The sequence below is a fragment of the Octopus bimaculoides genome, chromosome 10, assembly GCF_046866305.1.
Source record: "Octopus bimaculoides isolate indiv1 chromosome 10, ASM4686630v1, whole genome shotgun sequence".
NCBI lineage: Eukaryota > Metazoa > Mollusca > Cephalopoda > Octopoda > Octopodidae > Octopus > Octopus bimaculoides.
Genome location: NC_142937.1, coordinates 25,581,288 through 25,599,673, shown reverse-complemented (window position 1 = coordinate 25,599,673; position 18,386 = coordinate 25,581,288). Strand labels below are relative to the sequence as shown.

Sequence of the window (18,386 nt, the reverse complement as noted above, 5' to 3'; positions counted from 1 at the left end):
TAAAATATCTGGCAGTGTAGGCTATGATCTAGTCACACGAATAGTTAACCAGGTGATACACGAAGGAGTTATACCCAACGACTGGTGTAGCAGCACCATAGTCAACTACTATAAAGGTAAAGCTGATGCCTTGAATAGAAATAATTACAGCGGTATCAAATTGTTGGATCATAGCCCAACTAATTACACAGAGTTTGTTTAGATGAGATGCAGTTTGGGTTTGTGCCAGGGAGAAGCACCACTGATGCTATATTTCAGATGCAGAAATACCTAGCCAAAGATAAACCTTTCTACTTGGCTTTCGTTGACTTGGAGAAAGCCTTTGACAGTATCCCCTGATCCCTTATCGTGTGGTCAATGTGGAAACTAAGGATAGATGAGTGGTTGGTGAGAGCTGTACAAGCCTTGTACAGGGATACTGTCAGTAAGGTGAGGTTTGACGAGTATAGCGAAGAATTTAGGGTACAAGTAGGGGTTCACCAAGGATCAGTCCTAAGCCCCCTCTTGTTCATCATAGTCCTCCAGGTGATAACAGAGGAATTCAAGACAGGCTGCCCCTAGGAGCTCCTCTATGCTGATGACCTTGCTCTTATAGCTGAATCACTACCAGAACTAGAGAAGTAGTTTCAGGTGTGGAAGCAAAGTCTAGAATTAAAGGGACTTAGAGTTAACCTAGCAAAAACCAAAGTATTAGAAAGCAGGAAGGTGGACAAATCACAAATCCCTTCAAGTAGATGGCCCTGCTTGATCTGTAGAAAAGGCAACAATAGGAACTCCATAAGATGTACCCAATGTAAGCCAAGGACACATAAGAGGTCCAGCAATATCAGAGAAAGGTTAACAGGGAAGATAGTTTTTGTGTGTGGAAGGTGCATAATTAATTACTGGATGCTTTTTATGTGGCCCCATCACCAGTGCTTTTTGGGTGTGAGGGGATGAAATGTGGGTCAGGGGAGAAAGTTGACAAAACAGAACCCTTCATGGACAAGCATTATCAAGGTGGTTTTAAGATATCTGCAGGGTTTATAAAATAAAGTACCAGTCAAAATCTGTGATATCAACTACCACCTTTTTTCAAATTGTTGGCCTTGTACCTAAATCACAAACAATTATTACTTCAAACCATCTTCATTGACATTGTTATCACCACCACCATATTATTATTATTATTATTATTATTATTATTATTATTATTATTATTATTATTCAACATGCCAGTCATTTCAGCCAATGTTTCCAGAAAGTTCTATGCTACTCTTGTTCTACAGAATACATTACCTTTCTTTTCCTGTCGGATTCCTCGCTGTATAACTAAGATATGCTTCCTGAAGTAATCAACTGGGCTTGTTTGGAATCTGGGCCAATCCTCCCCTTTGTTGTGCTTTGGCATCAGTTATTGTTCTCTTAGTTTAGGTCATTGCTTCTGCTACATTTTATGTTGTCAGGTTTTGTTGCTACTCTGCTTCCATTAGTGAGGATTGGTGGGGGTGGGAAAACAGATGTGTTGTTTCTTTTGCTGTTGTTGTTGCTCCAGTTATTGTAGCTTCCTTTTTCTTTCCTCAGCAATGGCTTCTTTAAATATTCACAGCACCCCACTAGAACTTTACATTGAATTGGTTCTGATTTCCATATAAAATGGAATATAGTTGTATTAAAATACCTTTTTTTTTTGTTAAACTCCCATTTTTAAAGAATTTTCTCTTTAACCCTTTATCATTCAGATTGCTTTAAAAAAAATGTAATTTTTTTTTTTTCATTTTACTTTGAATTTGTTATGAATTATCTTATAGCTTTGAGATTTCGATGATGTGACCATTTAGTTTTAGAATGGCCAGACTTGGCTAACTTGAATATAAAACAAAATATTTGGGCTGATATTATGGCTGATTTGAATGCCAAAGGGTTAACAGAAGTTGTCAGCTCTGAGTTTTACTGAAATGAATAATATAGATTCATCAATTAATAGAAATTTTTGCTGTTTTCCTATTCTAGAAATCTTCCTCACAACATATCATTGACATGTTCAGAAATTCCTCCAAGAAACCATGATTGGTCTAAAGATTTCAGCAGATTGTTTTTGTAATACTAAACACCATTCCTCTGATCAACATTCTTCTATGTTCTTTTACTTGTTCCAATCATTGGACTGCAGCTATCTTGACGAACCATCACAGTATTGACCAGATTATCAAATGTTCTTATACATCACTGGTCTCAATGTGTTTCACATTGTTTTAGCTTTTAAATAATGCCACCCTGCTGGCCTGGTGATCAGTGGGGTACATATAGACAGAAACAACACACATATATTCTCTCTCTCTCTCCATATGCACACATATATACAGGGTGCAGTGAATAAACTGTTGTCTAAATTACACAAAAATGAAAATAACACTGACATCTCATTTTAACAGATATATTTACCAAAATTACGCAAAAATATCTTGAAATACTCAAGAGTTAATTAATTCAATAAAATCGCCATTGGCTTCAACAGCACTCTCCAGATGACTTTGGCATCTCCTGCAGCTCTTCTGGATGGTCTCCTTGTTTAAGTTGGTGAATGCAGCCATAAACCTTGCTTTCAGTTCATCTTTGGTGTTACAAGGAGTTTTGTTGGTCTCTTGATCAATTGCACCCCACATATAATATTCAAGGGGGTTGCAGTCTGGGGAGTTAGGTGACCAGATGTTAGAGGTGACATGGTTGCAGAAATTGTCTGACAGTTATGACTGGGCTCTCCTGCTTGTGTGGCATGGTGCAGAGTCCTGTTGCCAGACAGGATCTTCCAGCAGCCAGTTATTTGTGTGCGTCTGAAGAGAGAAAGTGACAAGCACATAGACACACACATTCATCAATAGATGTATGGCCATTCTTATTGAAAGCATTCTGTATCTAAACAGGAGTAGGAGTGGCTGTGTGGTAAGTAGCTTGCTTTCCAACCACATGGTTGCAGGTTCAGTCCCACTGTGTGACACCTTGGGCAAGTGTCCTCTACTATAACCTCAGGCCAGCCAAAGCCTTGTGAGTGGATTTGGTAGGTGGAAACTGTTTGTGTGCGTATATATGTTTGTTTGTGTGTGTGTGTGTGTGTGTGTGTGTATATATTTGTGTGTCTGTATTTGTCCCCCCAACTGATGTTGGTGTATTTACATCCCCGTAACTTAGTGGTTCAGCAAAAGAAACCGATAGAATAAGTCCTGGGGGTCGTTTTGTTCAACTAAAGGCGGTGTTCTAGCATGGCCACAGTCAAATGACTGAAACAAGTAAAAGAATGTTCCTTATATTGTCCAGACTCTGGAGAACTTCCCTTTCTGTATTCTTTAGTCAACTTCTAAACAAAACGGTAACTAGTAAGACTTTTCATTCCAAATCCCTTCCATGAAGTTGATGACAGTATCACCAAAATGATGACATATAATACATTTGATGTCTGTATGTGTGTATGAATCCGTCCCAGCTGAAGTTTCTAGGGTTTTCATTTTCATTGGAGTTATCTCCCTTGGGTTTTTTTTAGATTTACATTTTAAACCTCCTCAGAGGGAGTTTTGTCTATTGCATTGTTAATCGAAGATTTTCAACTCTATATCACATATGTGAGACCCTACCATACTTGTATGTCTGTATGTGTGTAGACTTACTACTGTGATGTTTCTCCTTCAACAAATTGAAATTTCACTAAAATCCATTTCCATTTCTCATTATACAGGTTTAATAGTTTAATATTCTTTTTTTATTGCTGCAAAATAATTTTTGTTTGTTGATCGGTGTCTTTTTTGATGGATTTTTTCTCCCCAAGTTTTGTCACTTTGTCCACAACTTTATTGTATAAATTACTCAATGTACATCTTGAGCGAGATAATCACACCCACCCACCCCCTTTACACAACTGAAGCTATTCTGATGACTAAAACGAAGCAAATATCAAATCCAAACTCATTAAAATGTTGTTAACGAGAGATAAATATCAGCCAAGGCAGGACACTAGTGCAGAGAAAAATAATGTCTGAAGCAGTCCATTAATGCAAATTCCCTTCTGATACCTGCTCCTCTTTACAATAACTTTGTTATAATAAACTTTCTTCTCCCAGAATACTGTTTGGCAGTAAGCTGCTACAACACAGCCACGCTAAGTTTGAAGAACCAGACTCTGAAGAACATTTTTTGCAGTAGGTTCTGTTCGTTTTGGTCATTTCTCAATAGTGTCCTGCTTGATGGCTTCATTTGTGCGACGTATGTGAAACAATTCAACCAGCTTATGATTTTTCTACAATGCCAAAATTGACAAAAGAAATCATGTATATATAAGTGTGTATATATATATATGTATACATCTATATTCTTTGTGAAATCAAAGCTTACCCTCATCTTTCCTTTTTTTTCTTTTATTATTATTATTATTATTATTATTATTATTATTATTATTATTTTCTTTGCCATAATTGTGAGATGTTCACAATTGCTTTAACTTTGTTTATACAGCTTGCCCACTTCCATACATGAAGCAGTGTTATCCAGCTCGCTGCAAACTTGCTAGAGTTTACTACCGCGCTAAGTGGGAACGCACCACTTGTGTGGTTTTGTTCAGTGACTTTTCCCTCCGCTCATGGTAAACCTTTCTATTGTCCAAGCTAAACCTGTCAACGTCAGTGTATTTTCAACAGCACCTGTCGACAAATATTCCACAATAATGTTCAGTTGTGCTCTTATTTTCTGTTGCTGCTGCTACTACTGCTGCTGCTGCTTCTTCTTCAGGATATCTTTCCTTTATTTACAATTCTCGTCTGCTGTTAGCTAAACAATTCTTTTACACTGAGAACTCAGTGAAGAATACAGCTTGGAAGATAATAAGTAAATGTAGATTATGTAATGTTTAGAGGAGATCTGTATTGATCAAATATTTGTGTAAATAGCCAACCCTGTCTCTCTGCATTATTGGATAGTATGGTGTATTATAAATTCTCTGTGTCCAATATATGCTAGTGTGATAGAATGAAGGTAAAAAGCAAACTGTGTGATGTTTGTGTGTTTATTTTAGAGAGGCACAGGGATTAAAGTAGTGAAGTTAAATACCCTTAATGTCGAATTTAAAACTTGTCTCAAGATGTTCCTGAGGGTTAACCCTTTTCTTGCCATTATTCTGTTGAAATACACTGCCTTTGTTTCAATGAATTTTGAAAATAATGAAGAATGTAGTGAAATAACTTTTGTTGTGATTAAACTGGTGTTTAGAATAGAAACACTTTAATGAAGGGAGTTTCAATCTAGATCACTTTAGGCAGGAAGTCTGGATCATAGACCCAGTGGTAATCATTAGTGGGTTGGTATCAAAAGGGTTAAACCACAAAGAAATAAAGGCCTACTCTCATGTCAAAGGGTTTGTTGAATAAACAGCGAGCCCTAAAAAGTAGAAATGTAGTCGTTCGGATTTACAGTTTTATCTCCTCCATGTCAAAAGAGTACCTGTTGTGGTACTAAAAACATATGAAACTGGTTGAAAGTCACTGCACTTCAGTCAAAGATGTTGCGTGATTTCTAATCTACATGAAAAACAATTAAGAACATTTCCAAACTCAACAAATTCCAATATTCTCTTTCCAATCTTATACAGACATTTTGGGCATGGTGGACATGAATACTGTATATTTGTGTTTGTTTATTTTTATTTATTCTTAGATAGCTTGATGGACTTTTAATCCTGTGTTTCTGTGGGGTTACAGATGGTTATTACTTTTAAGCAAAAATCCATACATTTCGGATAGGCTCATGGTTGGTCCCCACCCCATCTCTCTAATTGGATGTGTTGTATAGTGTCTGTCTTTCTTTTAATTTGTTTTTCTGTCTACTTTTCTTTTGTTTTTATATATATATGAGTGTATGTACGTATATATATATATATGTGTGTGTGTGTGTGTATATATACATACATACATACATGTATAGATATATTTATGTGTATGTAGTATATATATTTATATGTAACCCTACGATGATGATGATAGAAAACAACTATTTTTTTTACTATAAATTTTATAGCAATAGTCTTGCTGTGGTGTATGTGTTTTAATTCATATATATATTCACACACACACACACACACATTATTTTTAATTAAAATATCTTTTATTCCTAAATTACACCTTAGATTTTTTTAGGGACCATTTTTAGGATAGAAGTTCATAATGATTTCTATACCTGTTTGCCCCTGTTTTCTTAAAGGTATCTTTACATTATCCCCAGAAGATACAAAAAGACCGTTGAGAAAACTCTCATTTCCTAATAGTAAGTATGGTAACTACAGGTGATCTGGATTTTTGGGGGAAGTCACACCATTAAGCATTTTTATTTACATTTATTTACATATCACCATTTTTTCTTCTTCTTTTTATCTTCATAAAAAAAAAAATGTTTGTTTTTTTTTAATTTATTTTCCGTTGTTAATTTTTTTTCCTTCTTTTTATTATTTTGCTTTTTTTAAAGTTGGCCTGTGGAAGCGCAGTTGCTATCATTTCAGACAGTGGTTTCCCGAAAGTGCTGGGTGTAGGTCTCTTTTCACACACTCTCTCTCTCTATCTCTCAGAGCTCCATCCCAGTCTTACTTACCTCTCCATCCCAGCCCACCCCCAAAATTCTTCTTTACTAATAAACCTAAAAACAGTTTGGATGTTAGGGTGTTCTGGCAGATAATGTTTTTACTACCAATGTTCTTACTACTCTTAGAATTAACCTTACTCGGCCAACTGATCAAGACAGAGCTTCTCAATAACAAGCTAAGACATTTTTTTGTTAAAGAAAAGGATTATTTTGATATATAAAGAAAAATGTATGCTACAGCAGAATTTAATAAAAGCTAGTTTTCCTTTTTTTTTTTTTTAAATTTCTACTTTTGGTTTTGTTCGTGTATTTTTTTTTTTCCGTGCATGTTCCAGCAAAAGGAAAATGAGGCATCACCGTTTTAATATCTGTTCTTGTTGCTTTTATAAACACCGTCCCACCCTAGAGATATTATCGCTTTGATTTTGCTAATCCCTCACCCATCCTTACACACACACACACACACACACACACACACACACACACACTATACACCACACATACACACAAAATGCACCTGAATATCTCTGTCTGTCTCTCTTCCTCTCTCTCTTTCTCCCTCTCTCTCTCTCCCTCTCTTTCTTTCTCTCTCTCTCTGCATTATCCAAGGGCTTATTTGCTTGTAAATGATTTTTTTTTTTAATATTGACAAATTCTTGTATTTTTGTTGTCTTTATTTGGGTTTTATTTTATTTTATTATTGCTTATATTTATGATGTGTGCAAGGTTTTTAATTTTCATTAATGATTGAAGTGTTAATTGTTTCGTTTGTTGTTTGTTTTTTGTTTACTTAATTTGCTGGGTTCTTTTTTTTTATTTCTTTACTTTTGTATTTTTGGTATTCCCACTGCAGGACTTGTTGGCCAATTTATATATTTATTGAATGATTTTTAACTTGCGCTATAACAACAGCTGGTGGCTATTGCATGGATCAATGCTTTTGACCTTCAATATTTTTTTTATCTCAATTTTTTTTTTTTTCAGGTTGCTAACTTCATATATTGCATGTTTTTTTTTCTGTTTTTCTCTGCATCAATCTTAGATAGAGAAATTCAATATTTTTTTTTTTTAACCTTAGTAAAAAAAAAATATTTAAATTTGTTCAATCGTTTAAATGACAAAAAAAAGATTGTATTTTTTTAAAAATTTGTTTGGTAAACTGTATTTTAATTATTTAAATTATAAATGCCATTTTAAAATAAATTTTTGTTTTAATGCAATATGATATATGCCTCTTCTGAGTTGACAGCTTTTGGAATTTCATACAGGTTTGATTGTTATTCTGCTAACATTGATATAAAAAATATAAAAAACATGTAATTTTGTGAGAATAACGTTGTTAAATTGGTAACATTTGATTATCTCAAACATAAGGTACCATTCACTTGAGACTGATACATTGGAAATGCCATTAGAAACATTTGATATTTTATTAAGTTTCTACTTATGGTACATCAAATTAGGCCTTCAAAATTCTCAATATATGTAAACATGTCGTTCACTCATTAAAAAGAAAAGTATTTAATTTATACTTTAAACACATATATTCATCTTGTAAAAGTTGACGTTTTCACTGCCTTTGATTTATTGTCTAGGCTTAATTTCTTGTGTCTTCACTGGCCCTTGTCTACAGCCTATAAGGCCAACAGTTTTACTGTTGAACTATATTATTATTTAATATCTAATTTATCGAGACATTTTCTGAATAATAGAAAATTTGCCAATATAAGAATGTTCCGTATTTATTAGTTACATTCTTAAATAATTCTTATAAAAACTCTGTAATTGTATCTTCTGAAGTTTTGTTAATAATTTGTGTTGATTTGTGGCACTCTGTCAGTTACAACGACGAGTGTTCCAGTTGATCTGATCAACGGAACAGCCTTTTTGTGAAATTAACGTGCAAGTGGCTGAGCACCCCACAGACACATGTACCCTTAACGTAGTTCTTGGGGAGATTCAGCGTGACACAGTGTGTGACAAGGCTGGCTCTCTGAAATACAGGTACACCAGAAACAGGAAGAAAGAGCGGGAGAAAGTTGTGGTGAAAGAGTACAGCAGGGTTCGTCACCACCCCTTGCTCAATAAACACTCACAGCGCCTGGTATGAGAATCAAAATCGCAATTCCATGACTGCAAGGCCGCTGCTCTAACCACTGGGCCATCGTGCCTCCACTTGTGTTGATTAAATAGACATTAATATCTCTGCAATTGTGAATTGCTGTGCTTTAGATATCACAAAACAGTTACAATATTTATATCCTCCACATAATGAGAATACATCACTAGAGATATCAATTTCTCTATTGGATATGATCTGACTTGTTTATCCCTTTTACCAATTAAAATAGTCTCTTCTGTCTTGTCTTGAGGAGGTAAAATTTTCAGCCTCTGATAGATAGTCTAAAGATAAATGTTTCTCAAAATTATTTTCCTTTGCTAAGATTTAGCACTTATTCTCCAAACTCTTTTCTCTTATCTTATATTTGATAAGGGAAGGTTTTCCTGAAATATTATAGAAACATTAAACAACCTATGTAGGGTGAAACAAAATCCTGTCTTTATTTACTGGCATTGCTTTGCATATTTTGCCTAATTTCTTACTTGCATTGCTTAAAGGTATTCCTAAAATTATTTATGTAATAAATATTCTTTCAACTCTGAGTTTTTTTTTATAATTTCTGACTGGTAAAGGGAAATATCATCCATTGTAAATCTTCAATTTTAGATTTGAACCTTGCTCCCTTGTCTCTGTCTTTCTCTCTCTCTCTCTCTCTACATACAAGCACACATACAGTGGCTTCAGTCAACAAGGGTCTTTTTACATGGTCAATTAACCTGCCAGAAATTGTGCTCTGCTGCTTTAACGCTTTAGCATTTAAGCCAACCATATCTGGCCAAAATTTAATATCTGTTTTATGCTTGAATCAGCCAGATCTGACCTCTCACACCTACCCTACATAGTGTCAGTCAAAAAATAAACAATCACTCCATTAAAATCTTGAAGCTCGGAGATCCATGTATGATTAATTCAAAACAGTGTGAATATACAAAGTATTAAATTTGACAGTAATCCAAATGCTAAAGGGTTAAAGAAAGACTTCATTAAATAATGTAATATTAGATACATTGTACCTGAAAAGTGGTCATGGCTGGAATGTCTTTTATCATAGGGCTTAACAATGGCACATTGTCTTCTTACCCTTTTGCAATACTCCAACAAGACATCAATTTAATGTCTTTAGTATTAATCAGTATCTCAGTAGTTCTGGCCTTAAGCTATTGGTTTCTCAGCTAAGAGGTGTATATTGAAGGTATAAACACCATTTCTTGCTATTACACCATTTAAAAATACAGTAAACATCTCATTTTGTCATAGAAGTACTTCAGTTTACTTTCTTACATTACCTTACTTGATTTTTTTCCCATTTCTTACACCCCTCTAAGTTTAAGCAGATTATTATTATTATTATTATTATTATTATTATTATTATTATTATTATGGTGGTGAGCTGGCAGAATTGTTAGCACACTGGGCAGAATTCTTACCAGCATTTCATCCGTCTTTACATTCTGAGTTCAAATTCTGCCAAGGTTGATTTTTGCCTTTCATCCTTTTGGGGGTTGATAAAATAAGTACCAGTTACACACTGGGGTCAATGTAATCGACTAGTCCCCTCCCCCTAAATTTCAGGCCTTGTACCTTTAGTTGAAATGATTATTTTTATTCTGTTAAAATAGTTGAATTAATATAAAACCCAGAGTCTGCCATGCTTATAAATAGAAATTGATTGTAATGAGCCCTGAATTAAATGGAGCCTTAATCTATTTATTGATAGGTTATTGACATAAATTGATTGCAAAGGTTGTTGCTTGTATAATTTTACAGCCATGTCTCTATTATAAATTTGGGAAAATCTTTGCATTTTCACAAGCCTCTGTTATTAATGTTCTTGTCATTTCTATTATCATTATGATTGTTATTGCTATTACTGTTATTTAATATATATATATATATCTGCAAATTTATTTTTTCACCATATTCCAAACCTTACCGGTTATATTATTTATCCTTTTTAGCAAAAGGAAGGACTAATTTGGAGCTTCGGGAGCAGTTCATTTTGGCTCAAGGCACTGGTCAGTCTATGACTGGACTCTTCACCAAGACCCCTCCTGGTAGCCTATACTCTGGCAGTTCTACATACTCAGGTACTGCTTCTTTAAGTGGCCGCTCTGCAAGTTCTGCTAGTGGTCACATTGGAAAGGTAAAGACAATTTTTTTTTTTTAAATATCATTCTGAATTTTATTCTTAAATTTTAAAATTATTATGGCTTAAGCAGTTAATTCATAATTTTGTTCACCATTTTAACATCCAGTTTTCCATGCTTGTAAAGGTCAGATAGAATTTGTTGAGGCAGATTTTCTATGTTCAGGTGCCCTTCCTGTCCCTAACCTTCAACTGTTTCCAAGTAAGGTAACATTTTCCCAGGGTCAGACATGAACATCATTGCTTGTATGACTGATGCTTATTTACAACCATCATGTGATGTCGAGACAAGTGTGCTCACACATATATGATGGGCTTCTTTCACTTTCTGTTTACCAAATCCACTCACAAGGCTTTGGTCAGCCTGGTTCAGAGCACCATGCAATGGGGCTGAACCTGAAACAATATAATTTGGAAGCAACCTATTTAACTACACTATCACATTTGTACCTATTATTCATGGTACTATCATTGCAATCCTTGAACTAAAAGTATGGGATATGTGTATTCTTGCAAACTGAATGACAGCCTCACTAGTGCTGGTGGCATGAAAAAAAAGTACCCAGTACACTCTGTAAAGTGATCAGTATTAGGAAGAGCATCCAGTCATAGAAAGCATACACTGGAATATGATGCATATCCTGAGCCCATTGGATCCTGTCAAACTGTCCCACCCATGACAGCATGGAAAATGGACATTAAATGATGATGATGTATCATAATGTACATTGTGACACAGAATAGTATTCAGAATAGCAGTAGTATTGTAATGTATATTACAATAAGTAATAGTAAAAATTATGAAGTATATTAAAAAAATATATTTTGCATAGTTCAGACATTATCTGATGTATAAGTCAATGCGTTAGGTAAAGGGCATTGATATGTCTGTTTTATTAAAAGTTGACAGTCTACTCTGAGATTCACCTCATCTTGGAGCAAAATTCAGAATACACATTATTTAAACTATGATTGCTAACATATATAAGAATTTGGTGTCTATTTAATTTTTGAAACATATGCTGGTGGGGAGGGGACATAGAGATCAGGTAATTAAAAAATTTTGAGTGTTTTCCCTTGTTTTTGGTACCCAAGGGTAGATACAAATTATGTTATGCAACAAAAATGTGTAGAGGGTCAAAAATTCACCAACTATTGGGGTACATCAAAACTTAATGGGACTAAGAGAGATGACAACAGAACATTTCACGTAGTATGTAGGATACATATGTTTTTACATATATAAGATCCAAGGATCAAGGTGTAGGAAGAAAGTTAGCTTCAAGCAATCCGTAGTAAATATAAAAAAGCAACTTTCTGGTACAAGAGTGGTTTATTGAGACGGAAGGTCGTGGATGGATTTTTTCTTATTGAAGTACGATAAACTGAAAAAAGTAGGTAACCAGGGTTACTGTGTATGTAAATAAGTACACAAGAGTTAAGGAATGGAGTAGATAAGATCTGGGCTACATATGTTTTATAGTGAGCAGAATCTCGGAAGTGGTAAATATCCAAGTGAAGTGTTTATCGCAGGCCAAGGATATTTGGATTAAATGAAAGTTTACAATGTCGCAAGGAAGTACATGTTAACACATGGAAGATTCAATCAGAATGTGTCAGAATATATACATATATATATATGTATTGTATATGCCACAAAACCTCCCAAAACTAGAAACTATTAATTATTCTCACACCGTTCTGTTTTAAATCTAAAAATTATGTATTTTTAAACTGTTGAATGTATAGTATTTGTTCTATAAAAGTTTATAAAATTCCACTTGTTGAAATTCTATTTTTGTAATTATAAAATATTTACATCTTTTTCTAAAATATTTTTTCAGTGTCGAGCCCATCACCCTAACAACTATCGGCAACGTATTCGGTCAAATCCTGATATTGAGGTTAGACAAATTATGGCCCGGTCTGATGCGGGCAGTCGATACTCTAGATATTCCAAAGGAGCTGGGACCCCTCGTAGCATGCGTAGTCCTGGTGGAGTGGCAAGTCCAGGTATGTGTAAAACTATGAACATTCACTTAATGTCTGTAAATCTCACGTAGTTTTAATTAAAGGTCGGTGGGTGCATTGCAGCCTCATTAGAGTATCAGCCAAAATAACATGGTGATGTCCCTTCTATCAAATCCCATCCAGGTTGAAATGTGCTTTTCATCTTTCCAAGGTCAATACAGTTGAGTATGCTCTTGAAAATACTGCCCCAGCAGGACCATGTAGGTAATATAGAACGCTAGAGACTAAAGCACTGAAATAATCTGTCCTGTTTAGGTTGGTATGAAGATGGTTGAGGAAATAGAACACTAAAACTCCTCTCTAAGATTTAGTTTTGTCCATTTTGATATTGTCTCTGGGAATCTATTGAGAAACAGCAAACAACACAAAAATAAATTGTCAAAATCAGGTTGATAACCTGGCTGGTGTTCATTGAACTCAGACCCCCAGTAGATTTGTATTCAAATTTCTAATGTTGCAGTTGAGACCATCTTGTTTTCCTTCACTTTTTTTTAAGGCAGTAGTATATGATTTGAGGATTTGGTTGCGATTTCTTGCAGCTTGAATAACTATGTAGAGGCTCTGGCTTCTGTTGTAATCATTTCACTTAACCTTTTGATACCAACCTGCTCAAGCTTGCCCTAGTTTTATGATACAAACACTTTACAAGTGTTATGGTTATCTCTGCAGATTCTCTATAGAAATTATAACCAGCACTGATTTTGTTATGATATTTTGTATATAAAAAAAATAAAAACGTTTAATATTCTTCGTAGTATATTATGATTTCAAAATAACAAAATTAGTGCCGGCTACAATTTCTATGGTAAATCTGTAGAAATAACCTTAAGAAGTGATGCGATAGCACTGTTAACACAGTATTGAATTATAAAAACGTTTAATATACTTTATAGTATATTATGGTTGCATAATGAAATATGGTGTCCCTACAGGTCATTAATAGATTTACAAGTGATCTTAATTAAAACTTCCATAAATTTCATGTTATTCATGTTCAAAACATCAGGCTAATAAGGACAAAACTATTTTACTAAATTCTTCATTATTTTCAGAAATTGAAACAGAATCATCCCAAACTAAGTGTGACTTAATCCTTTTGAACCCAACCTGTCTGAGACTATTCCTGGTTCTATGATACAAATTCCCTGTTTTAAAGTGATCTAAATTAAAACCCTCAAAATTCATTGAAACAAGGCAGTGTAATTCAACAGGGATATAACAACAAAAGGGTTAATCCTTTGGCAAATGCTATCAGTTCTTACTATAAATCCAAAGGTTCTCAACCATTTTTTGCCCGATGAACCCTTTGATTTCTATTTTTCTCTATTGACCCTTTGAAGTCATTTGATGTTTAAAAAATTGTTAAAATATTTCGAATATTGTAGAAGTAGAAGTAATTTATTGCACATAAATTTTAACAGCAAAATCTTATATAGACTGCATTTGAGAACCATTGATATAAGAGATTAATGATTCCATCTTTAGCATTTAAACTAGTCAGATCTGGCCTCTCACGCTTACCCTACAATATTATTCTAAAAATAAACCTTCCTGTCATTGAAATTTCAAAGCTACAAGATAATGCTTGACTAATTCAAATCAAATTGATGTGAATAACCAAGCATTACACTTGACAGAGTGGTCTGAATAAATAGATAAATACATATTTTGATTTTTCTTCCTCTTCTTTTAGTGAGTACCACAAGTCGTTGTTCAAGTACAGGCAGTCGCCCACCAAGCCGAACTGGAAGTGATATATCAGAAACAAGTGAACCTGAAGTTTACACGACGGTGCAGACTGAAACTCGGAACTTGGGTGGTCGTAAACAAACTACAATGACTTACCAAACACATGTAGTCCCAAGCAGAAGTGGATCACATGTGGCTCACTCAAGCTCATCATCAGTAACGTCGCTGAGACATGGTTCGAAGATTCCAAAACTGAAAAAGAAATGAACTGCTTCCAATCATTCTGTTTCCACTCCAACTGCAATCAGTCAGGATTCTGTTGTGGTTTCTGCCAGTAACCTATTTATCTAATAGCAAAGCTTTTTGCACAGCAATATCAATCCTTGCAGAAGCTTTCTTGATAACTATCGGACTCCTCTACCCTATCTATTTATCTCTCTCTCTCTCTCTCTCCCACTTACTCATGCCATGACCACTATGGAGTCAACACAAGATCACAGCCATAACATTTACAACCTTATTTGGCTGCTTAAAACATCACGTAATCTAATAATCCTAGCTGTGGCTCTGATTTTAGTTGTTGTAGCCATCTTGATTGCTATAAAACATTGGCTATAGCGTCAGACAAGTTTCTCCACTATTTCTGAGAGGTAACTGTCTCTCTGCTGGCACAATTAAAACTACAATGTGTTTCAATATTCTTGCCCAACATCAAAGTTGGAAGAATTTGGTTTTTTTTAAAAATATATTGTGAATTTTTTTTTAAAACTTCAATCCTGACCTCTGCTTTGTCCAATGAATGACAAATATAATAACTGGACCGTCCCTGTCTGATTTCTTAACTTAGACAGATAGACAAGGCTGCTGTCCTTGTTTGGCCCAAAAAACAAAACAAAAACGAAAATATTATGAAAACAACAGAAAAAAACAAAACAACAAACAAAACAAAGCCGTGTGCCTACACGTACGATGAATCTACGTTTGTAGCAATGTGTAACAAATTTTAGTGCTTTTTCTATTTCTCCACATGATGTATAACTGTGATAAAATTAGAGGGAGTCGGCGAGCACCAATCTAACCGTCACTGTAGGAGAAATTGTTGCCAGTGATTATTACAACAGACAGAAAATTGCTCGTCTGCAACCATTTTAATCTTTCATTTTTTTTTTTTTAAATCCTTTCTTTCTTCTAAATCAATCCACAAAATTTTCATCTCTGAAACAAACAAACAGGACAATAAGAATTTTTTCTTTTTTCATTTTTGTTACATATATATATATATAATTTTTTTCTTTTAATCAAATTCTTATTTAATACATTATTTGAAAAAGTTAAAAAATTGTTATTTTCCATGGGTAACAAAGGGGAAGATGGGTTGGGGAGGGCAACAATTTTATTTTGATTTGAAATTTTTGTTTTCATTCTTATTTATGTATTTATTTTATTTATTCATTGTTTTTTGTTTTTTTTTGGCGCTACCATTTCGTTTTTGTATATTTTTTTTCTTCCATAATCTGTTTTGAAGAATGTACGTATTGCGATGATGTTCCTTTCTGCTGTCTGAGCAAGTGTAGCAATATCAGCATTGCTAACCACTACTGCTGGTGGTGTTGCTGTATAACTGGCTGTTTCTTCAATAACATGATAGCGATGCCATCCAATGTATTTTCAAACTCCTTTTTTTTTTTTTTTACTTATATATATATTTTGTTGTTTTTGTTTGTGGTTTGTTTTTGTATTCTTAACGGCTGTTCTTTGTGAAATTGGTCACCCATTGCATTCCACCTCTCGAATTGCTTTAACATCTTTCTCCACAAAGCAGCAACACTTGAAAAAAACAAGAAGAGAAAAAAAACACACACGGACACACATTCATAGGCAGACATACACACACACACACACACACACACACACAGAGACAATGAACGTGCCATTTTTGCTGTTTTATTTCTTTGTTCCAGAGATGAATACTATTTTTGTATGAAACTCTAAAAAAATATAAATAAATAAATCATCATATCTTTGATTAAATCTCAATCTATGATGATAAAAATGACTAGAAACCATCACCCAGATTCAGGAATATTTCTATCGTTTAGCTCTACTCTAGTTGTTTGCTAATAATAATATTGTAAATTTAAAGACAAAACAACAATACTTGTAGAAAATAGCCAATGGAAATGCGTATGTATATATATATGTGTGTGCGTGTGTGTATATATATATATATATATATATATATATATAACACTCAATCTGAATTGGCAATATTTTTGCAGAGTAAAACCTAAGCTTTGCACCAGATCCTGGTAAAATAAAGACGCTGGAGCACTTTAAAGCATTTGTTGATAATTTGTAAAATATTTTGGTTTTTATATATTAACTTTTTAAGGGGGAAAAAAGAACAAAAATAACAACTATCTCATTCCATTTCTAATTCTGGAATTATTCCTTCTTTCAAAGGTAAAAAAAAAATTCTTTTTTTTTTTTTTGCTCTATCTGCCGCTCTTGTAGCAAACAATAAGGTTACGTCTGTAGCAGGAGAGAAATTGTCTTCTCTGGCTGCAGTGAATGAGTGCATAATAATGATAATAATAATTAAGGATGTCGAGGATGATTGGTGATGTTGGAGATGTAACGTTTTTGTTTAGGGAATTACAATAGTGTATCGAGAGGCCTTTCAATGTGTACGCTGAACCTCTTTTGTCAAATAAAACTGATTGCATATATAATAATGATGATGACTTGTTCTTTTTTATTGCCTTCCTCTCTCTGCTTTCTTTTTCTTTGTCCCACACCAAGCATGGAACATAGATGTTTGATGACGACGACATATGTGCAAGACATTTTAATGTTGATCAATTTGTTGGCAGCAATTTAAAAAAAAATATTTGTTGAACTAAAAGCAAGAAAATGTTGCAAAAGCATTAGTAATAAAAAAGTGGGATGTGGCAGCACTAACACACACTTTTCATCTGTGACTCATGCAAACAGTTGGATCAACAATAAACACTATTGCAGGCTGTGAGCAACAACAGAAATATAGAGGTAGCCTCTACATGGCTCTTATCTATTTGACCTCCAGCTGACATTAATGACCATGGATGGTCTCCCTTGTCCACTCCACTGGCACAACATTTGTGGCTGAACAATCCAATGCATAAATGGTAGTCTTTGCCACACAACCTGCACTTAGAGGCTATCCTTTTGCTGTTTTGAGTTATGTTCTTTTCTGTGGATGATGGCTGTCTTTCTCATATCATCTAGGCCACTGAGGTTTTCTACAACGTCAAGCACGGAGCAAGCATACTAGCTTCAGAGATGGTGTCTTCCAGCCCTATACCTCCAATAGAGGGTGTTCAATAGGATCAAAACCTGGGCCATATGGTATCTCCTTCCCCACATTGGTGATGATTCAAAGAGAACACACAGCCATTACAATTTGGCACCAGTGTCATTGCAGGAGTTGCCAGAACAAGATTGTAGATGGTGTAGTGGTTAAGAGCATGGGCTACTAAGCCCAAGATTCCAGGCAGTGACCTGAATAATAATAACAACAACATTGAAAAATACCTTAGGAATGAGAACCCAGGTTCGAAATTTCCCCAAGACACCTGATGAAAGCTGGAGAGTATAATCAGCCGAAACGTTGTGTTAACAAACAAGATGAGGATAAATATCTGTCAATTGTAAATAAGGTTGTAGATAATGTTAAACTGCTTCCAGTAGTGGGGCCCTGGTTTTGGAGTTCTAGGATTTTCATGAGCATGGAATCAACTCTTAGCCACTATGGTTCCCAGATCG

At 34.5% G+C, this 18,386-nt stretch overlaps 1 protein-coding gene across 7 annotated transcripts in view; it reads left to right on the top strand.

The window, feature by feature from the left end:
• The window catches only part of LOC106880784 (uncharacterized), a 274,817-nt gene extending 257,497 nt beyond the window's left edge, over positions 1-17,320 (top strand). For 3 of the 7 annotated variants that reach the window (XM_089358464.1, XM_089358463.1, XM_089358465.1), the window contains 4 exons: positions 4,092-4,169; positions 10,675-10,859; positions 12,707-12,875; positions 14,587-17,320. In XM_089358464.1, coding sequence (XP_089214590.1) covers positions 4,092-4,169; positions 10,675-10,859; positions 12,707-12,875; positions 14,587-14,849 — 695 coding nt within the window. In that variant the 3' untranslated portion in view covers positions 14,850-17,320. Of the gene's footprint in view, positions 1-4,091; positions 4,170-6,219; positions 6,283-6,480; positions 6,541-10,674; positions 10,860-12,706; positions 12,876-14,586 lie in introns of all 7 variants that reach the window. The other 4 variants (XM_089358462.1, XM_089358467.1, XM_089358468.1 and 1 more) reach the window with 4 other exon arrangements.
• Positions 17,321-18,386: the final 1,066 nt, after the last annotated feature.